This window comes from Ursus maritimus, unplaced genomic scaffold, assembly GCF_017311325.1.
Source record: "Ursus maritimus isolate PB19 unplaced genomic scaffold, ASM1731132v1 scaffold_16, whole genome shotgun sequence".
NCBI lineage: Eukaryota > Metazoa > Chordata > Mammalia > Carnivora > Ursidae > Ursus > Ursus maritimus.
Window position 1 is genome coordinate 24,732,153 of NW_024424008.1, and position 24,110 is coordinate 24,756,262.

General features: G+C 34.5%; 1 protein-coding gene across 1 annotated transcript in view; it reads right to left on the minus strand.

Annotated features, from left to right (window-relative positions):
* The window catches only part of CNTN5 (contactin 5), a gene marked incomplete at its 5' end in the record, with an annotated part of 603,858 nt that overhangs the window by 308,025 nt on the left and 271,723 nt on the right, over positions 1 to 24,110 (minus strand). The window contains one exon of the mRNA XM_008688424.2: positions 11,703 to 11,884. Within this exon, the coding sequence (XP_008686646.2) occupies positions 11,703 to 11,884 (182 nt within the window). The remainder of the gene's footprint in view (positions 1 to 11,702; positions 11,885 to 24,110) is intronic.

The following is a 24,110-nucleotide window of genomic DNA, read 5'->3' on the forward strand; positions in this document are numbered from 1 at the left end:
GTCTCTGTTCTGTTTCACTGATCTATGTGTCGGTTTTGGTGCCAGTACCATGCTGTCTTGGTGATCAAAGCTTTGTAATATAGCTTGAAATCAGGCAACGTGATGCCCTAACTTTGTTTTTCCTTTTCAACATTCCTTGGCAATTCGGGGTCTTTTCTGGTTCCATATAAATTTTAGGATTGTTTGTTCCAGCTCTTTGAAAAATGCCATTGCTATTTTGATTGGGATAGCATTGAAAGTATAGATGGCTCTGGGCAGCATAGACATTTTAACAATATTTGTTCTTCCAATCCATGAGCATGGGATGTTTTTCCCATCTTTTTGTGTCTTCTTCAATTTCTTTCATAAGTGTTCGGTAGTTTCTGGAGTATAGATCTTTTACCTCTTTGGTTACGTTTATTCCGAGGTATCTTATGGTTTTTGGTGCTATTGTAAATGGAATTGATTTCCTAATTTCTCTTTCTACATTTACATTGTTAGTGTATAAGAAAGCAACTGACTTCTGTGCATTGATTTTGTAACCTGCCACATTACCAAATTGCAGTGTAAGTTCTAGCACTTTGCGGGTCGAGTCTCTTGAGTTTTCCACATAAAGTATCATGTCATCCAAGAAGGGGGAGAGTTTGACTTCTTCTTTGCCAATTTGAATATATTTTATTTCTTTTTGTTGGCTGATTGCTGATGCTAGGACTTCAAATACTATGTTGAACAATAGTGGTGAAAGTGGGCATCCTTGTCCTGTTCTGATCATTGAGAATGATATTTACTGTGGGTTTTTCCTAGATGGCTTTTATGAAATTGAGGAATGTTCCCTCTATCCCTATACTCTGAAGAGTTTTAATAAGGAAAAGATTCTGTATTTTGTCAAATGCTTTTTCTGCATCAATTGAGAGGACCATATGATTCTTGTCTCTTCTATTGATGTGTTCTATCACGCTGATTGATTTGTGAATATCGAACCACACTTGCATCCCAGGAATAAATCCCATCTGGTGGTGATGAATAATCCTTTTAATGTACTGTTGGATACTATTGGCTAAGATCTTGTTGAGAATTTTGGCATCCATATTCATCAGGGAGATCTGTTTGTAATTCTCCTTTTTGGTGGGGTCTTTGCCTGGTTTTGGGGTCAAGGTAATGCTAGCCCCAGAATGAGTTTGGAAGTTTTCCTTCTGTTTGTATTTTTTGCAACAGCTTCAGGTATGAATAGGTATTATTTCTTTGAATGTTTGGTAGAATTCCCCTGGGAATCCATCAGGCCCTGGACTCTTGTTTTTTGGGAGGTTTTTGACCACTGCTTCAATTTCATTACTGGGTATTTGACTATTCAGATTGTCAGTTTCTTCCTGTTTCAGTCTTGGTAGTTTATAGGTTTCCAGGAAGGCATCCATTTCTTCTAGGTTGCTTAATTTATTGGCATTTAGTTATTGATAAAAATTTATAATAATTGTTTTTATTTCCTTGGTAGTTAGTCTCCCCTTTCATTCATAATTTTATTAATTTGGGTCCTTTCTCTTTTCTTTTGGGTATGTTTGGCCAGTGGTTTATCACTTTCAATGTGAATGGCCTAAACGTTACCATGAAATGGCAGAGTGGCAGATTGGATAAAAAGACATGACCCATCCATTTGCTGTCTACAAGAGACTCATTTTGAGCCTAAAGACACATCCAGATTGAAAGTGAAGGAATAGAGAACCATTATTCATGCTAACGGACCTCAAAAGAACACTGGGGTAGCAATTCTCATATCAGACAAAATAGATTTTAAGCTAATGACTGTAGTAAGAGATACAGAGGTACACTATATCATTCTTAAAGGGTCTATCCAATAAGAAGATGTAACAATTGCAAACTTCTATGTCCCCAACATAGGAGCAGTTAACTACATAAACCAACTGTTAACCAAAATAAAGAATCATATTGCTAATAATATATTAACAGTAGGAGACCTCAACACTCCACTCTCAGCAATTGACAGATCATCTGAGCAGAAGACCAACAAAGAAATAAGAGCTTTGAATGACACACCAGACCAGATGGACTTCATAGATATGTACAGAACATTCCACCCTAAAACAACAGAATACTCATTCTTCTCAAATGCACATGGAGCTTTCTCTAGAATAGACCACATACTGGGTCACAAATCAGGTCTCAACAGATACCAAAAGATTGAGATTATTGACCTCATATTTTCAGACCACAATGCCTTGAAATTGGAACTCAATTGCAAGAAAAAATTTGGAAGGAATTCAAACACTTGGAACATAAAGATCATCATGCGAAAGAATGTTTGTGTCACTAGGAAACTAAAGAAGAACTTGAAAGATTCATGGAAACCAATGAGAATGAAAGCACATTGGTTCAAACCTATGGGATACTGCAAAGGTGATCCTAAGGGAGAAATACATAACCATCCAAGCCTCACTCAAAAAAATAGAAAAATCCTGAATACACAAGCTAACTTTATACCTTAAAGAACTGGAGAAAGAACAACAAATAAAGCCTCAGCCAAGTAGAAGAAGAGAAATATTTAAGATTAGAGCAGAGATCAATGAATTAGAAACCAGAAATACAGTAGAGCAGATCAAGGAAACTAGAAGTTGGTTCTTTGAAATAATTAATACATTCAAAAACTTTTAAAAATGTTTCAAAATTACAAGAGAAAAATTACTTTATCAAGAAAGAGATAATGTAATTGTTTAAAATCTGTAGGATACAGAACAGTGTCTTTAGTGGCTAAATTTTGAAATAAAAATACTGAAAAACAAGTGACTATCTGTCCACAAATACTCTGTTTTAAACAACTAAAACAATCACTATGAAAAAATATTGAACTGAATGAATTGTTTCTCTTTAGGAATGTTTTTGAAATAAACCAATAACAATTTACTTTGTGATCATGAGGACTTTGATCATTGATTCATTCATCTCATACTATTTTGTCCTTTCTTAGTCTTAGAAGTTATTCGGTATATAGAAGCATCTATGTCTTACATTTTTTTTTAAGTTTATATTGTGGTAGAGGAAATCTAAAGTCAGTGCTACAGGATATGATAGCACAAGAAAGGAAAAAAGATGTACTGATGGAAAATGCACATGAATACTGTAATAGTGGGTCTAAAGGGACAACGGATGTCCAAAACCTACTAGTTTAGAAGGGAGGAGAAGGAGCAAGAGAAAAGGAACTCTCTCATTTATTAAATTCTAGTTTTAGGCACTGAGCTACATTATCAATTAATCCCTGTAATATTGATCTTTAAAACAAACATATTTAATTTTATGAATCGGGAAACTTTGGTTCAGGGAGGTTAAAAAAATTTACCCAAGGTCAAACAGTTAGTAAGGGATAGTAACCACTTTCAAAGTCAGATATTTCTGACTTCAGACAGCATACATTTCTCTCATTCCACTCTGGCAGATTCAAAAATGAATTGGAAGCATTTATTGCATTTGTAATGTGTTTTGCCTTCTACTGGTCTTTAAACTGGAATTTTGTTTTCAGTAGCCCATTGGTCTTCCAGGCAATATAGTTTGGTCTTTAAGGAGCCTTACTTTGGCATAGTCAGAATTTGTAGACCTTTGAACACACTCGTGATTCAACTTCAAGCCTAGGAGCTGTCAAGCAAAAATCTTACCACCATGATCTTCAAATATTAATTCTGACTTGCTTCTAAAACCATTCCCTTTATAATTTTCTGTCATATATTCTAAAAATACTGATAGGAATTGTAAGATACAAAAGCAATATTAAACTCTACTTTCTCATTAGGACTTTCTGTATACTTTCCTATTCTACTTTACCAGTTTATTTCATACTACTCATGACCCTTGTAATCTAAGTAAATGTAAGTATACAGGTGTGCTATCTCCCAAGCACACTATGTATCTTCTTCAAATTTTTAAATCCACGTGGAATGTTCTCCTTCTCTTCATTGTCTCTTTTAGTTATACTAATAATTCACCATTTAGTCTAAATTATATAAGGTTTATTAACTCTAAACTCAAAAGGGAGTCATCCACACCTTCTTTGGACATGTTTAGTTCTTAATCACTTGGAAAATAATCACCATAGTAGCTTGTTACTCCTGTTGCTGACTTAAACTGCTATTGGATTTTTTAGTTGTTTATAGTTTGACACCCATCTAGATAACAAGATTATCAAAAGCAAAGTTGATATGACAGGTACATTTATTTTAGACATAACACTGACCCACATATAAAATTAATTATAAGATATTGGTTAGTTATATATGTATATTTTTATGTTTTTATTTTAGGTTAGTTGTATTTGATATGTCCCTTAATGCACTATAATTCATGCTGGTAGATGCAGCTAATGGGAGTTAAATAGAAATTGAAAAGAGATCTTAAAAAGTTACTAAAATGGGGGTGCCTGGGTGGCTCAGTCATTAAGCGTCTGCCTTTGGCTCAGGGTATGATCCCAGAGTCCTGGGATCGAGCCCTGCGTCGGGCTCCTTGCTCTGCTGGAGCTGCTTCTTCCTCTCCCACTCCCCCTGCTTGTGTTCCCTCTCTCACTGGCTGTCTCTCTATTTCTGTCAAATAAATAAATAAATAAAATCTTTAAAAAATAAATAAATAAAAAATAAAAAGGCACTAAAATGAAAAATTAGGAAAGAAAGGATTATTAGAATAAAAATAGATTGTGTCATCTAGGAAATAAGAAAAATTAGAAATCAAAATAACATTTCTTCAAACATATTTTAGATTACTCTATAAAATTGGCCTAATTTAGAGTCCTTATTCCACAATGAATTTGTCATAGGAACCAACAATTGATGAATGAAATTAAAAAGAAATAATTTCTCCTTCCTTTTCTTCTTCAAATATTTATTGGACACCACTATTGGCACAATGTTTAACACTGAGAATATCAATATGTTACAGTGTGTGTTTGCTGTCAGCTCAAAATCTAGTAGATGAGACAGACATGCAATTAAAATAGTCAAATTCACTCTACTAACAATTCTACAAATAAAAAATGGCCTATAATAGGCCCCTAGAATTAAATAAACAAAAAACTAGTAACTTCTTGATCTATCTTTTGTTAGGCCGCCTATTTTAGGGGGTAAAAGAATGGCACTTTAAATCCAGATGCTGTTACACTCTCACCAGATGCAGTGCATATTGATAACTATTTATGTAATACATTTGAGCTTGAGATCAGTCTCCAGGTAACATTTTTAAAAACACTAAGCAGATGTGCATAAAGAAACTCTTGCTTATTATCTCTTGTCATTAGAAATTCTCAAAACCCCTATTGATAAATGCTAATTGTTATTGGCCTCCTTCATTGCTCCTGTATTTTAAAGTGTTGAAGAGTGAACATATTTAAGCACACAAATCATTATCAATACTAGGATTCTCATCTGTGGGCCAGTGAGGGATAACATGGTATCCTGGAAAGATTATACAGTTGGTGGTAAATGTAGGTTCAAATCCAATGCTACCCAGTCCTTGCTCTAATATGTGACTATGAATGAGTTACTTTAATGAGTATTATCTGTAAGCTATAGATGGTAATTTCTATTCAATTGGCTACTATGATGATATGCTGGTTGTAAATACTGTTTACTTTATCTCCTCAATCTATTGCTCATGCATTAACATGAACTTCATTTTCTATCAACTGTGAATATATATATAGTATCATTGTCATAACAACAAAACTCAAGGTGAGATACATTTTCCAAAGAAATAGGACTGAAAAAAATTTTCTTCATGTATGTAATTTTCAATCAGGAATATATAATTTTGTATTAACTTCTATGGTAAATATTTAGTGTATTTCAGTGGCTAAAATCTTTTTTTAAGGGATTTTATTTATTTATTTGAGAGAGAGAGAGAAGAGGGAAGGGCAGGGGAACAAGCAGACTCCCTGCTGAGTGTGGAGGAGCCTGACATGGGGCTCGATCCCAGGACCCTGAGATCATGATCTGAGCCAAAGTCAGACAGTTAACCAACTGTGCCACTCAGGCACCCCAGTAGCTAAAATACTTTTTAAATCACACCTAATATAGAAAAACACAACTCTGGAGAAAAGAGAAACAGAGAATGAGAACTAATCGTGAAGATTTTCATTTGTCTCTAATATTAATAAAAGTTGAGTAAACAGGAATTAACTATTCTCCATCCATTCTTATCCCATGCCTTAGCTCAACTCCTCAATATTTCACTCAGAGGCTTATAGTTGGAGGCCAGATTCTGGTGTTACTGCCAGTTCTAAGGTGGAATCTGGTTTTATAGCTTATTATTAATGGGACATATAGTAATAAGCTCCTTAAACTTTCTAGGCCTTGTTTTCCCCATCTGTCAAGCAGGATTACTAATTTCTGAGGGTTATTGTAAGTTAATGCATGTAAAGTACCTAGTAGTTGCAGTAGTGCCTAAAACAAGTTCCTGGCAACTATTTGTTCCCTTCATTAGTCCCTTAATCTCTCCCTACTTTCATTTCTTTATTTATTTTTCATGGTACAAAAGTATTTAATAAGCACATCAGTACAGAAACACGCAGAGTCTCTAGCTCATCCTTTAAGACTATAAGAGCCAAGTGAAAAGTCAGTACAGACTTATTTTTACATATATATAAATATGTAAAAATACATATATATGTAATATATATATTACACATTGGGAACTGAACTATTACATTTTCTTCTTTTTAAAAAGATTTGTGACATCTGTGTTTTTTGGTCAGTAATGTTTTATCAAACATGGTACTAAATTAAAGTAGACAGATTAACAGGAAAGCTGTTTGTTCTCTCCTACTAGAGCTTAGCTAGACCAGTGGAACACCACCATGGTAGGAAGATTTTGACAGGGTGAAGAAACTGCAGAGCCCTTACCCCAACAGAAAACCTAATTAACTGATTTAGACAGAAAGGGTTTAAACAAACCTGTGGAAACACAACACACTATAAGAAAGGGATAGCTTTTATCCTGGACTATGCTTTTAGTCCAGCGTACACATACATTCACGGGTCCCAGTAAAATAGAAACACCAACATAGAAAGCATTTTTGCTTTCATAGTACTAACAGCTAAAAAGCACACAGAACATAATACTCTGATCTTTTGTGAGTAATTCCAAAATTCTATCTGCTAGGTTAGCCTGATTATTCATCTATAAAATTATTTTTTCCAAAATTCTTTTTAAAAATGAATTTATTATTATTATTGATGTTATTATTATTATTATTATTATTATTTTGAGAGAGAGTGTGAGCGAGGAGGGGCAGAGGGAGAAGGAGAGAGAATCTTAAGCAGGCTCCTTGTTCAGCGTGGAGCCCAACACGGGTCTTGATCTCTCCCCTGAGATGATAACCTGAACCAAAATCAAGAGTCAATCGCTTAATCAACTGTGTCACCCAGGAGCCCTCCAAAAATTCTTAAAAGACAGTTATAGAAACAGTGGGACTACGTCAAGACCAGCAGGAGACAGTAATTCAAGAACTACAAATATAATACTAGGAATTGATTTTCATGCATAGCTTTAGGTCAAGGACAGCTCTCAGTTGACTCCTAGAGCCAAGACTAGCTGTGATAGAAGATGCTTCAGAAATCTCAAGAGGGGCAGCTGGCTTGAGTAACACCCTTGATAAATCTCCCAAATAGTCAAAAACCCTTTTTGAGACTGCAAGACTGAAACTGAAAGCTGTGAGTGCACAAAAAGCCAGGTGGGGCATGCAGAGCCTGCTGGGCCAAAGACAGTTGGAGATGCTGGGTTCTTCCAAATGCTGACACACTGACATTGTATATTGGGGAAGAGGCCCTAGGTGGAATGCTGGACTTGGGGTTGTTCCAGGGGAGCCTGACTCAGAGGCCTCTGAGAAAGGCCTGGACTCAGGAAGGAGGACTAGGGTTACTGAACACAAGAAAGTGCTACAGGAGAAATAGGTCTCAGGAGGATCAGATGATTGTCTTTTGACCCACCGATACTTAACATTAATAAAGAATTGCAGAATAAAGTCAGTCTTTCCAATATGAATTCTTCTGTCACATTCTTCTTAGCCAAAACCTTTCCCAGTCTATTGGGCAACACTGAAAGATCTCATTGCCTGGAGGTGGGGCCTAGGGCTGCAGATCTTTCTGGGAAACTGTTATAGAAGGAGATTTACACAAAGCCACCACTAAACAGTTGCTTAAATCCAATCCCTTTCCTTCTTTTAAGGCTTTATATTCCTGAAACACTTCTTTAAAAGCCAGAAAATTGGTAAATGTGAGCAGCATGTCCTGTGTCTGCCACTTCATCTTTATGGTGCTGTAAACTTGTTGGGAAAGCTGCCATGTTAAATCCAAAAATCTGTTTCAGTAGCTGTTCTTCAAAATACTTTTTTTACCAAAGAAATAGATTCATTAAAAACTGGCATATACGTGATTTTATTCTTTTCTGCCTCTCCCTCTGTCGTTCCCCTGGCTTTGTGCTCTCTCACTCTCACTCTCTTTCAGGTAAAAAAATAAAATCTTTAAAAAAAATAAAATACCATATATATATAATACCGTGTATTATAAACAAAATACAAAAGACTATCGAGTAAATAAGCAGTTTTTCTAAGTTTCAATTATTACTAAAATTTTGGGGTCTTTTCCAAGATTTATTTATTTGAGAGAAAGAGAGAGAGAGAGTGCATGTATGTGTGAGCCAGGACGAGGGGCAAAGGGAGAGGGAGGGAGAGAGGGAGAGAAGCAGACTCCCTGCTGAGTGTGGAGCCCCATGTCCCTTGTGGCTTGATCTCTGGACCTGAGCTGAAACCAAGAGTTGGAGGTTTAACTGACTGAGCCACTTTTTATTATTTTACCACCATGGACTTTATGTTATTTGTTGCATTATGTTTATAATATATTATATAATTATAATTATAAATTATAATGAATTATAAATAATAAAATATATGACTTAAATTTATGCCTACCACCTATATCAGCACTTATTTTGTAATGATTTGACAAAAAAAAATAAGACTAGAGAGATTGAAAGGCTGTCTTGGAAATTGGTTCACCATTGAATCTAATATCTAACTGAACACATAAAATATTCCCATAATTACACTTTCCAAAAGAAAGTGAAAAACAGGAAAAATCCTGTATTTTCAGTACTCTGTGAATATCAGCAATTTGGGTAAAAAGTGTCAGCCTCTACTTATTCCAATGGGTGAAGCTCAGGTTATAGAGCTTCCAACAGAAATCCATTCTCCTGAAAGGAGAACATTCCAAGTACAAACCATGGATACAGTAGAATATTCATGTATCATGTTATTCTGTATCAGTTGCCAGTCAAGTGGAAATGCTAGTCAAGATTCTTTCTACTTTCTACAGAGTTTGATGCGTGAGGAGAAATGATCTATGTCAAAGGCAACAGATTTAAAAGTACAAATTGGGTGAATATGCAATAATCAAGATACTTCTCAAAGTGAGGTAGAGCTTGTTGTAATTGTCCCAGTGGTACAGACATAAACTGGGACTATCCAGGCAAAATCAGGAGCAGAATAGAAAACCACCCTAAATATTGGCTACAGTGAAAGGCCAAATTCTCCAGACACCTTCCCAAACTGTCAGAAATATATACCAGAGTAGCAAGCTGGCCGTTTCTTTTTCTAGCCTACAATCTTGATTATTTTCTATCCAAAATGATGCATGCTTTGGGCAGGTTTGTCCTTACCTGGCCTACAGTGTACATCAAATTATGTGTGACAAGGTGAGCCTACACCTTGTTTCTTAGTAGTGTACTCTCTTAAAGTAAACCAGTAATATTGAGTGAAATCATTTTTTTTTCTATTTTCCTGGAAATAATCATTACTGCTATGAATCAAGTAGTTAGGATGGGGAGGGGTGTGGTAGAGTAGAGCCATATAGGAGCTTCTGTCTCAAACTGTAAATCTCGTGACAACTTAGGTGTGGGCCATTTTTTCACCACACAGAAAGATTTGGAACTTTTCCCAAATAGCCTTAAGAGTAACAGGCACTCGTTGCATTTTTTTGTGTTCTGAGTGGAAAGGTTCTGGTTGAACACTTGTCTTTCAGTATCAGATTTTTATCTGTAGAGACACACTAGTATCACTTCAGACTTTTGAGGATAAACTGATATGATATAAATGTTACTGATATAATTCTAATTGAATCAAACTGATATGATCTGAATGTTAATTATTGTTCACTGTGGTACAGAAGCAACAATTTTTTTTTCCCTATGGACAGTTGACTTAATTATGTAATAAGAAATCATGAACAGTTTGTGAGTTTCATCAAACTATAATACCCATGACCTAAAAATAAACCAGTGCTAGTGTTTCAATCTTACAAACTTCTAAATGACTCTATGTCTTTTCACCAGGATGCTTTTCTCTCTTTAGCCTTTAAAGAAAAGCTTAAGGAAATCTTTGGAAATCTCTTCCTGAATCATCCCAGTAGAATGCAGTAGACTCTGCTCCCATAATTCTTTGCACATGCCTTTATCAAAGCAGACAGCATGCTCTGCTCTAATGTGGGGTTTGTTTTTCATCTAATTCAATGGATCATGAGTTCCTTGAAAGCTCTACTGCTAATATGTAGAGCAATAACAGGCACTTAATAAATATTAATTGAATAAATTAATGAATAAAATGTGCATGGTAGATTCAATAAGTTTGGACTGCTGAAATCCTAAAGGAGTTATTAGAGATAAGGAAAGAAAAGGCAGGTTGAATTCAGATATTAATATTTCAGGCTATTCTTTAAGAGTTCCTTTGAAGGCTTTTTAGGAGAACTGATCTTAAGATGCAGTGACAGTTGTAGCTGCTTGGTGGATTCAGCCAAATATGCAATTTGGATAATTTCATATTGAAAGCATCTGAATTTTCTTATATCAATGCTCTGGACTATAGTATTCCTTTTTTTTTTTTTTTGACCGTCTTCATGTAGGAAATAAGAATACTATCGCTTGCCCATTATATTATGCATAATATATCCTATAAAAGCAAATATGAAAAGTAGATACAATTTATGATCCTTAGAAGTAAAGATGAAATTGTAGATATTTTTGAAGTAGGTTTTCCCAATTCTTACATGCAACCTGGTTGGCATTTTGGACAATATAAATGCTTGTAGGTTGTAAAGGATATTTATCTTCTAGATGTATTAATTTAAATCATGGGTCAGCAAACATATCTTTCTGTAAAGGACCAGATAGCAAATATTCTAGGCTTTGCAAATCAGCTACTTAATTCTGTCTCAACTACTTTATTCTGCCACAGCAGAGCAAAAGCTGACATAGACAATATGTAAACAAATGGGTGTGGCTGCATGCCAATAAAATTTTATTTACAAAAAAGTGACTGCTGGGCAGGGTTTAGTTCATGGGCAATAGATTAAAACTCCTGACTCAGGCCAAGGGTAAGAATGAATTAATGAGGTTACAAGAGTTTTAACTTATCAGAGAATGGCTTTGATGACAGGAAAACATCTCATTTTTAAGTGTATCAACTCTCTGTACAAAGCAGCTGATAATTCCTCATTCATTTTTAATTTAAAGCATTTCTGTGTATATGGTAATTTTACATGATGCTTTACCATGCAAAAGAAGTATGATTATAAATTATTACTTGTTTTTTTTTTTGTTACCTAACAAACAATATTTAGTTCAAATTAATTTGCATTTTCAGTTTGACTCTTGGGACTAGAGCAATGTGCTTTGCGGAGAGCACTTACTGTATACTTGTAATTGTCCACGGAAGGAATTTTTTCCACGTGAGTTTTCAGCTCTGCACTCATATAGGCCTGCATCATCCAGCTGCACGTTGGGTATTTCCAGCACTGCCTGAGATTTCCGCAGACGTGCCTTACTAGGAATATAACCATTAACTTTCATCCATGTGATTGTTGGAACTGGGCTACAATAAGGAGCAAAAATACCATTAATACACTTTCCACTATTAGGAACATAGATTCTATTATCTGGTAATTTAAGCACTTAATAGGCTGAGTGAAATAAAGTGTAATCACAATTAAGGATCACGTGCTGGTTGATATACTTCACTTTCCATGTGTATTGTCTGGTAAGTAGTTACACTCAAGGCAGATAGCTTCCTTTTCTTTCATATTTCAGTAAAGTAATTCAGAGACAATATTTTATACATTTTAATACATTATGCTTTATTTTAAAAAGATCTTTTAAAATTATTTGAATGGCAAAGTAATTTGATGAAATTATAAAAGTAATTTATGATTATTCGAAGACATTAAAAGACTCATAAACTAAATGAACTAAGAACTCTTTTTACCCCCACCTCCACAAATATCTTCTTTTTGCAACAACAAATACAGTTTACATGTAATCTTCCACTTTGTCTTTATGATGCATATATATACACAAATGATGAGTTATTTTTGTTTTGTTTAAAAAACTAAGTTTTATACTTGATACTTTATAACTAAAAAATCAAATTCAAGATAAACTCCTGACTTATTCTAGTTAATAGCTGCATATTATTTCATTATATAGATGTATCAGAATTTAATGAACCATCCCCTATAGTTAGGCATTAAGTGTAGTCCCAGTTTTTTTTCCTCTTTTTTTTTTGCCACTAAAAAACAATATTGTTCTAAACAACCTTGCACATATATCACATACTATTGCTTTTATTTTCTGCAGCAGACATTCACAAAAGTGGAATTGATGGATCAAAGGGCACCCACATTTTTCATTTTAATAAGTACTACCAGATTGTTTTTCAATAATATAGTAGCAGTTTCCATATCTATCAGTAACATATGAGGCTGTTTCCCCATATCCTTGCAACCATTTTATGTGATCAATCTGTTTAATTTTTGTCAGTATCAAAAAGTAAAAAATGACATTTTGTTGCTACTTTAATATTTTTCTGAACTCAAAGAAGACTGAACTTTTTTTAGACTTTTATTGGCTATTTGCATCTGCTTTTCTGTGAATTGTTTGCTTGTGTTATTTTCCTATTTTTTCTTTTTTCTTTTTTTTTAAGATTTTATTTATTCATTTGAGAGAGAGAGAGAGAGACAGCCAGCAAGAGAAGGAACACAAGCAGGGGGAGTGGGAGAGGAAGAAGCAGACTCCCAGCAGAGGAGCCTGATGTGGGGCTTGATCCCAGAACGCCGGGATCACGCCCTGAGCCGAAGGCAGACACTTAACAACTGAGCCACGCAGGCGCCCCTATTTTTTCTTTTATTTTTCTATTTGCCTATTTGTATTTTTAAAATTTATTTCTTAGAGTTCATTTGTGTATTAGAGCCACTAAGACTTTGTTTCTCAGAAAAATTCTCCCTCAGTGTACTAGTTTATGATGGCATCTCTAATACACTTTTATGAACGTTTTTGGGGGAAACAAACATATCTATAGTTTCCTTCACAACCTCTATATTTTGTTTGTTTAAAAAACTATCTGTAAACATGTTTATGTCCATATTGTTTGCATTGTTTCTGGCTGTATTTTGTGGGTTTTGTTTGTTTGTTTTTTGTTTTTGTTTTGAATAGTTTGATCTTTAATCCATCTGGATTATATTCATGTTTTGGTGTTAGATAGGGAATATAACTAGTTATTTCAGTGCCATTAAAGTAAAACTCCTTTCTCTACAATATCTGGTATCTTGTCTTTGTCATATAATTGGTCTCACATACTTGAATTTGTTTCAGTCTTCTCCGTTCTGTCCCACTGATTTATTTATTACTATCTATATTTAATGCACTTTATGGTTTGGACCCAGTCTACTTTTTCAATTTGATTTCTCACTACTTCCTTCCATATCTCCTGACCCAGAAACATATCTCTGTGTGTTTCCAATTATATCTGTTAAAATCCTACTAATCCTTTGAGACCCATGCCTCTTTTTCAGCAAAGTCTTTATTTGTGTAGTCTGCAGGGATTTTTTTTCTTTTAAATATAAATGCTTTGTGCATTTTTTATAACTCAAAGCTCTTATAACATTCTACCATAGGTTATAATTCCTAAGTCTAAGGCTTTTTTACACTAATTTTTCCTTATAGAAGGGACAGCAATGTTCACTATTATAAACAATGCTATTATAAACACCTGTGTACTTTGAACACCTTTTTGATTTGTTCCTTAGGAATAAGGCATAGAATTGAAATTCTGGATTAGAGTAGACGGCTTTTCTTGTTTATTCAGGTAGGTACATATATCCAACATCCAAGAAGATTGAGCCTTGCATTTTGGAATAATCCTTACACTGGCATAGCATATCATTCTTTTAATATGTATGAGTATTAATTTGTAATTTTTTAAATAGAATTTTTCATCTATATTCAAAGGTGAGATTATTTTTAGTTTATTAGTTTTGTTGGTTTTTGTGTGTGCTTACTTGTTAGTGAGTTAGTGGTTGGTTTGGTTACAAGCTAGTTTTGACAGATTTGGTATCATAATGAGGGATGATAGCTTAGTGAATATGTCAGAATATTCCCCTCTCTCTGATAGCTTAAATAGTAGGGAAATTATATGTTCCTTAGGACACCGATAGGATTTTCAAAAAAAGTCAACTGGGTCTGCCATCATTACTGGAGTTAGTTTTTTGATAATGTTTTTAGTTTCTTCCAGTTTTCCTTAATTGTGTTGTGTTCTGCTTGTGTCAACCTTGGCAATTCATGTTTCCCTAGAAAATCAAGTATTCCATCCCTAACTTCAATATTTTAGCAGTAAGTTGCATAAATAATTGTTTGAAGTTATTAAAAATTCCTTAATCATGAGTGGTTGCACATTGTCATAGTAGTTAAGTGTGGTTTCTATAGCTAGACTTCCTGGGGATAAAAAAGTTCTGCAACTGTATGTTATTTAGTATCTTATTTCTTCAGTTCCCCCAAATGTAAAGTATGGTGGAAATAATATGACCTATTTCAGAGAGTAGTTGTGAACATTAATTATTTAAAGTACTTGGCACAGAACAAACAGGCAAAAAAAATTATAATAATATGATGAAGATGTTTGTATCCCCTTTATAATTTTAGTAGTGTATGTTTTCTCCCCCCCATAACTCCCCCCACCCCCTGGCTTTTTAAGCTTTGCATTTTGGTTGAGTATGGAATTTCAGGAATGCAATTTAGGTTAAAATACAACTGGAACATAAAATGCTATGTGATCTTAGGAAAGTTATCTAAGTTAATGAATCTAATTTCTCCATTTGTAAAATGGACATATTTATTTGCTCCTTCAGAATGTAAATATCTTGAGGGCAGTGGCATTATTTCTCTTGTTCATCAGTATGTTCACAGCATCTCATAGAGTGCTAGGCACATAGAACTTAATAGATGTTTATGAAATAATGATTCTCAATATTATTTTGAGCATTAAGTGATTTATGTTCTTATAAATCACTTAGCAAAACACGTTGCAAATAGTGAGTATCCAATAAATGTTAGATATAATGATTTTTCAAATGATTTACTTTGTTAGATTTTATCTATTTTAATGGTCTTTAAAATAAGAATTTTGAGTTTTTAGCTGTTTTTGTTTGTTTTTGTTTGAATTCAGGAGTTTCCATTATTTTATTATTTATTCCTTTTTCTTGATCAGCACATTTATATTGTACTTCTTTTTGAGCTGAATGACCTATATAGTTATTATTTATGGTTAATAATAAAAGCGTATAAGACTGTCATCCTCTGATATCAAACATAACCACACCCCATGTTTTGATATTTAGAGAGAGTGGGTTGTACCATTTCTGCTTTTTGGAACTTGTTGAATCAATCTTTGTAGCTAAATATAGGATGAATTATTGTGAAAGTTACATGTCTATAAAAAGGTATATTTTATTTATGATAAAAGTTTAGAAATTAGCTCTGATGTATTTTTTGTTAAATTGTGTAATTCAAATATCATTTTAGTGTTTTCCAAATTTTTGAAGAAATTTAACTTTTGTCAAAATAAATCTTGGGTGGAATTTTATTGATCAAAAAGAGCATGTAATTAAAAAGGAATGAGTAGAGAGGTAATATGTCTTAAAGTTCTTTTGCTTTGGGGAGGATGGTTAAGATATTAACTCTAGACTTTAAGAATGCATGGTAAAATTAATAGGGTAATTATTAAAAAAGTATAATTTTCCAAACAAATGTAGCATATAGCAAAGAGCGGGAAGCTCAGCCCTCCCCCAAATCCATTTCATTTTCTCCTGGACACATGTTTGCTTTTTTCCTATGTAAATAGGTATGACCATGATGCTGACCATGATTTCTGACCCCAAAATGTAGTATAATTGTTCCCCCAAAGTCTCTATTCTCTTTCTCTTTTGCCTAGGTGGATATCAATGCCCAGGACAATTTTGGAAGTCAAAGGATGAAGATAGCAGAGACTAGGTCTTTAAATAACTGTGTAGCTCAAAGTGTCAAGCTGCTACCTCACCAGTGCCAATCAATAACTTTCTTTGGATTCTGTGTGAATGATATAGAAATGTTTATCTTGCTAAGACCCTAATATTTGAATGCTTATTATATCTACTAACATTACTTTACTAACATAGAAATTGGCATAAAAATGGGTAACTGTCACAATAGGACATAACATATCTGGAATAGTCAGGATGAAAAAGATAAGGATCTGATACTGGGGAATGAGAAAATGAAGACCCTGTTATGTAGTGGCAAAACAATCTGGTAAAACTTTTATCTTTGATAGTGTGGAAAGGTCATTGATATGCTTACATAGACTAGTGAAGGAGTTAGAAAATAGAATATTAAAAGTGTGTGTGGATTGTTACTAGCTTTATTCATCAAAGTATTAGGAAAATAAGACGAGGTCAGGAAAATACTGGATAGACTGGCAGCAGAATTAATGAGAATAGAAAGGCTGCAAAATGTGAGACCTTGGTCAGTAAAGCAGATTAATTGCAAAAATGGTCTTCTCAACTACTCTCTATATGCGCATCTTTTGCCATGTGATTTTGCAGATTTTATCATTATAAGCTGGAGTCTGTTAACCAATACTTTGAATCTAGGTTGCCTTATGACTTGCTTTGGCTATTAGAATGTAGCTTTCCAAGGATTTGTGTGCTTTTGCTCTTTCTCTTGTGCCCTTGACTTTGCCATGAGAACCATTTAAGTTAGCTTGCAGGAGATTGAGAGAGCACATAGAGCAGGGCCACGTTGTCTAGGCAAAGGACATTCCAGGCCAACCAGCTTCCAATGGACCCTAGAGCTGATCCATTTAGAAGTTAGTTCAGCTGTTATCAGCTCAGTCTGAGTCAAGTCAGCAGAACCACAAAACCAATTTTATTTTGTTATAAATAATAAATGGTTATTGATTTAAGCTGCTAAGTTTTGGGGTGCTTTCTTATGCAGCATTACTCTGGCAATATATAATTGATTAGAACTAGATTAGAAAGTCTCATTTTTTATAGATCCGAGACAGTAGGAAATAAGAATAAAAAGATATACCAAGGGGCCATTAAAAATCAACCCCATGGCAAAGCTAAGGGTTTTGGTCTTCCCAACAGAACCTGGTGGCTTCAAGGTAGCTGCCAGTATATTGAGATAAAAAAGCAGGCTAACTTAATTATTCCTAGGGAGTAACTTTGAATGAAGTTACTAGTAGATGGGATTGAGTGGAAGCAAACAGGTCAGAAGCCAATTAGACATTGAGATAACTGCATTGCCAAAGAAAGCAGGAGTCTGAATTTAAAGCAACAACAGAACACTGAGTATTTGAGCCTGAAAACAAATTTTTAGATTTCCAAATGTAGACCAACAGGAATTTGAGCTGCAAAATTTGAACCTGCAAGGAGGGAATATTCCTCAATACACATTTCAATTATGGCCATGGAATAAAACAAAAAGGGAAATGTCATAGTAGAGCCAAGATACCCTGGAGGGTAAACAAGACAATTTCTTCCAAAGAGTGATATCAGTGTCTAATTAAGAACTTCCTCATATTCACCCCACACCCAAGGAAGAGGGCCTTTAAAATGAATGATTTTGTAAGAGAATTTATATTTGTGTCATCAGTGACTAGTTTGGTTCTTTCATTCTTTTCTTTTCTGAATGGAATGTTTTCTGTGGATAATCAATTCTTGTTCCACCATATGTAAAGACACAGAATTTATCTTTTAAGTACATATGTTAGAGAATCTGGATAATCCATATCTGGACCTGATGGAGATCTGGAAATCTTGGACACAAGTAGACGCAGAGACCAGATGGGATTTGGTTTGTCTCCCTTGGAAAAAGGGTGAATGCATTCAATGTGTGGGAAGAATTCAAATGTTCTTAACAAGAATAGACTGGCTAAGTGTTCAAAACACACATTCCCTTCCTTCCTGGCATGTAATTAGACCTTATTTTCTAGCAACCCTTAGTCAGGGGCATGTGATTGAGTTCTGGCCAATAAAATAAGGAAAGAATGATGTACCAAACATCATTCAGGTACCAAAACTTCCACATGATCCTTCAGTTTCACTTTTCCTCAATCAGTGGTAACTCTTGTAGAAAAATGTATAGGAAAATGTTTTTATATCCTTGTAGGAAAGGAATGATTTTTCTAACAATATTTAAAACATTGCTATCCACAAAAATATTGATACATTTGACTGCATTAATATTAACAATTTATTTTCATTAAAGGACACGACCTGGGAGAATTCACTTGCCACACAAATAACTGACAAAGACTAATGCATTAAATAAAGAACTCTGACAAATCTGTAAGAAAAACAACTTGTAAAAATGAGCAAAAGATAAAGGAAGCATAAATGATCAAGAAACATGAAAATGCATTCAATCTCATTAATGATTAGAAAAAATGCAAATTTAGACCACAATGAAATTCCATTTCACACCTAACAGATTAGCAAAATCTATATATATTTATACCCACATGTAAGAGCACTCTAACCAGTCTTAAGGGTTAGCTTGCTTCAAGATAATATACTCCTTACTTGCTGACCCATGTCCCTGGATCAGTAGCAGACAGGGTACTGGCCTCGAGGAGTGAAGGTCCAAAACTTTTCCAAGCCACAGAGACCAGCAAGTCTGTTTGAAGCTCCCTTGGCTTTCTGGTTAGCCTAGCAATGTTTTTTTTTAGCAAACTGTTGTGGTTTTTTTTTCAGGTCACGCAAATGATTTTAATAACCTCCTTTTGTGTATCTGTAGAGGTTATCCTCCCTTGCAGAAAGAACAGAGAACTCCTGCACATCATGAAATAAGAACCAGACCCCCCCTTGCTAAACCCCCAAACACTGAGATAAAGAAATGTTGCAGACCACTGCACTCCTTTTACTGACTAACTCCCTTAGCCCCCTTTATAAGTCCCCAGACCAGGCAGAAACCTTGGAGTTGACTTTTGGACAAGCATCCACCTTCTCCCCAGGTGGCTGAATAAAGTTCAAATTCTTTTCTAGTCAAAACTTGTCTCTTGAGTATTGTCTTTTCCAGCGACAAGTAGCTGAACTTGGGGTTTCACAACACACACACACACACACACGTATAATTTAAAACAGAATTCTTGCAGATAGCATGTAACAGGGTCTTGCTTTTTTATCCAGTCTGACACTGTCTGCCTTGGGTGTGTTTTAGTGAATTAACATTTCATATAATTATCTGCAATTGGGTTTAAGTTAGCATTATGAATATTCTGTCTATCCCATAAATTATTTGTTTCTTTTTTGCCTTCTTGCCTTATTTTCTATTAATTAACCTTTTTTCTAGTATTTCATTAAAGTCCTCTATGGGTTTATTAAGTATAGCTTTTTTTTTATGTGTGCATGGTTGTTCTAAAGTATGCAGTATTTGCCTGAGAACAATATGCTAACATGTCTCCCTTCCCATCCTTTGTGCTGTATTTATCATACACATTATTTCTACATACATTATAAACCCTCTGATACATTGTTATGATTTTTACTTTAGAGGAAAAAGTGGAAATTAAAAGGGCGATTTAACAAGGAAAAAATAAAGAGAACTTCACTATATGCCAGACCTATATTAGAAATAAAAATAAATAAAATGAATGACATAATGCCTTAAGAAATCCATAAATTAATTGAAAAGACAAAAAAAATGAACAAAATGTTTCAAATACAGGAGAGAGTGTTAACAGAACACAGTCAAGAAGACTATTTATATTAGACTGAGAGGTGTGGGAATGCAGCCCAAAGAGATGACTCATGAGGTGAGCCTTGAAGGATGAGGTAAATTAATCCAAGCAGCAAAAGTATATTCTTGGCAGTAAAACCCATGTACATGAACACAGAAAACTATGAGATAGTATGGCAGATTGGTGGAACTTCACATAACCTGATATGCTACCTTGCATAATGTATGCAGGAAAGCACTGGCAAGTTTATGGAAAGTGCGCATTTTCCCTTCAAATAAAGATATTTTCAAAATATGAAAGCTTTAATGCTGTTTACTTCCATTTTTGTCTTTCTCATTTCCTCAAGATTAGTATCCTAAAATGTTTGCCTTTAAGCTGTTAGAAGCTTTGGAATGTGAAAATTTTGAAAAGTATTGATGGAGTGACTGAAAGGTTATTTCGAAAGATCTCTGTATGCAATAATATACGTATGTTATCAAATGAGATAGTAATCATGAGCCTACTGGCAGTGCTCACTTTTTACAAGTATTTTGGATACCCCATGGTCATTTACTTTGTCCATGATGAGTTAGGTGAAATCAAATATTTTTGCTGCTTTCAAATGACTTATCTGTAATCAAGAATAATTCATTCATTTTTTGTAGGCATGTGGGATTTAAAAATTATGCATACAATAAGATTTTAACCTGTTTCATATTATTATTCAAAGCAAATTTCTTTTCAATAATAATGTGAATGTGGGATTGTTGCTTAAAAATAGGACTGATTTTAGCTATACTGAAAGGATGAGTAGAATGTCAGCTTTGATGGTAAGCCAGAGCACAGTTAGGTTTTTCCCTATTTTAGTTTGTTGAAATTATATCTATTCAACTATACATTTGCTTTTCATGCAGAATAAGCAATGCAACTTAAAGAAGATAAAGGAGTTTTTTTCTAGCTAATGGTATACTGAGGACAGCATTATTCATTTGGCTCAAAAATATCAGCTAATAACAGCAAAAGATGATGTGAAGCTGCATTGAAATTCTGACACAAGCTTTTTGTTATGTGCTATTGAAGTGACAGGATAAAAAGTGCCTCCAAATATAGTTCTAGAAAGTAAGGAAAGTGTTGGATGAACTTTGGCCATTGTTGCAGTCATTAAAGATATTTTTTAAAGATCATTTTTATACATATGATAAGGTAATGTGTAGAATCTGTCAAGGCAGAAGGAATACTTAGCTATAAAGATTTAATGATTTCAAAGGAAAGTACTCCCCAGTTGCAAATCACCATTTATAGACAAATTGTAGGTCTGTCTAATGGAGCTTCCTATTTTCCTTGCATAAGTCACAAGTGAGACATGAATTTTACATCTGATGTGAAAATATATACAGTTATGGCTCCTTTGTGACTTGCACACAAAAAAAGAAGGAAACACTGTATATCTTTGATGGAAACTGAAAGAACTAAGTTTTATAACTTTTCTCTAAGAAAGCACATAAAAAGTCATCATAAAAAAAAGCTATTGAGCCAAAGTTATTTTTTTCTTTTATGATCCCTTATCAAAAGAAAGAAAGAAAGAAAGAAAGAAAGAAAGAAAGAAAGAAAGAAAGAAAGAAAGAAAACAAAAAGAAAAGAAAAGAAAGAAAGAAAAAAGAAAGAAAAAAAGAAGAAATCAGTCACTAATGTGGGCGATCACTGCTAGCTACATAATATGCAAAATGTTTGAAGGCAGAAATTTTCTTTGTAAAAGTTTGAAAACTTTCAGGGGCAGTGAATATGATGGCTGAGTCTTTTTTGAGATCCCCTGTCTCAGTCACCAAATAATCAGACTAATTGGGATGTTTTTGGAGAAGAAATTAACTGCATTCAACTAAGTATGAGCTCTAGATCCCTCTGCTTTCTCATTCTTGACCAATATCAAGATTCTTGACTCATAGCCTTCCCATGGTATTTCTGCTTAGCACGTAAGAGTCACAGCTCAGATTATGTCATCCCATCATTTTTAATTATCTTAAGCAAAGTATCAAATTTAGGTAAAAAATCTTGGTAGTGTTTTTGCGATCATAGGCTGGTATGGCCTTTATGTTTTCACCATTGTTTAATAAAATTTACTTATTTTCCTATCATTAAAAATAATAATGTTGCAGCAAAAACAGTCAATTCTGAGGTCAGCTTGTGTCCCAAATATAGGCAATTGGATGCCTTCCTTTCCACATGGGGTTCTGTCCAGGTGCTTCTTATCCTTCAAATCAGAGACTCTTAAATCCAGTCATCCAAGGAGGACTCAGAAGAATCAGATGCCAGGTTATCTTTGCCAAGAAACATTAGGTTCCTTGATTAGGTTTGCAGATGGCTGTAAGAAGTTTTTGGAATTATGCTATATTAATTAATTCATTCATTAAACAATTATATATGATATACCTGTGCTAAGCTTTGCAATAAATTTTAAGGTTATAATGGTGAATATGATAGATATGGGACTTTCATGCAAATAGTTAGGTAATGACTTAAAGACGTGATTTAGAGGAAGTGCAGAGATAGGAACACTCAATCGAGTCTGGAGGGAGGCAAAAAACACTTCTTTAAGCAAGTAAACTAAATTCATACTTGAAGAATGAGTAGGAGTTATCAAGGCAGAGATAAAAATCTTTAAGAAAGAGTTAATAGCATTGGGAGTAAGAGAGAAAATGTATTTAAAGAACTGGTGTCTGGCAGTGGCTAGGGAGAAGTCTGAAGAGGTTGGCAGGGGAGAGTATGAAGTGCTTTAAAAATAATTTTAAAGATTTTGGACTTTTCCTAGTGGTACTGAAAATCATTGAAATGTCTTAAACAGGGGTGTAATTTTCATATTTGACTTTAGGATAGGGTTCCAAAGACTTTTTTCTTTTTTTCTTTTCTTTCTTTTTTTTTTTTTTTAAGAAAGATACTAAGCATTTTAGGCTTGTGGGCCAGATGTAAGTAGCAATTCAACTCTGCCATTGTAGTGTGAAAGCAGACATAGGTAATACATAAATGAATGGGTATGACTGTGATCTAAGAAAACTTCATTTATAAATAAGGGTAATGAGTCTGTGGTTCATCGCTTGCCAACCCCTGGTTTAAGATAATCTGTATACAGCAAGAAGAATACATTGAAAATTAGCACTATTAGAAGTAGGGAGAAACATTAGGAGACAGATAAAGAAATCTATAAGAGATGACTCTGGTTTAGACAAAGGTAATGGGGTGGGTTAAGAAGTAAATATTTGAGATATTTAAGAGATAAGGTCATCTGGGTAGCTCAGTCATTTAGGCATCTGATTCTTGGTTTTGGCTCAGGTCATCTCAGGGTCTGAGGAATAGTTCTGCCCTCAGCAGAGAATCTGCTTCTCTCCTTCTCTCTCTCTCCCTCTGCCTTGCCCCATACTTGTGTACTCTCTCTCTCTCTCAAATAAATAGATCTTTTTTAAAAAAGTTATTTAAGAGGTAGAAAGAACTAACAGAACTTGATACTAGGTGGAGTATGAATGAGAAAAAAAAAAAAAGGTGACCATATCAGTTTCTGGGCTTGTAGCTTGACTGGGTGATAACAGGAGAGCATATGAACTATGCTCTTACTATCTGCCAGACACTGTTCTAAGCACTTTGTGTATATATTTTTTAAAGATTTTATTTATTTATTTGACAGAGAGAGAGAGACACAAGCAGGGGGAATGGGAGAGGAAGAAGCAGGCTCCCAGTGGAGGAGCCTGATGTGGGGCTCGATCCCAGAATGCCGGGATCATGCCCTGAGCCAAAGGTAGAAGCTTAACGACTGAGCCACCCAGGCACCCCTAAAACACATCTTCTTTATCTATTCATCTGTTGAAGGACATCTCAGCTACATCTGTATCTTTGGGGTAAATACCTAGCAGTGCAATTGCTGAATTGTAGGGTAGCTCTATTTTTAATGTCTTGAAGAACCTCTATACTGTTTTCCAGAGTGGCTGTACCAGCCGCATTCCCATCAAAATTTTAAGAAGGTTCCCTTTTCTCCACATCCTCACCAACATTTGTTGTTTCTTGTCTTGATAATTTTAGCCAT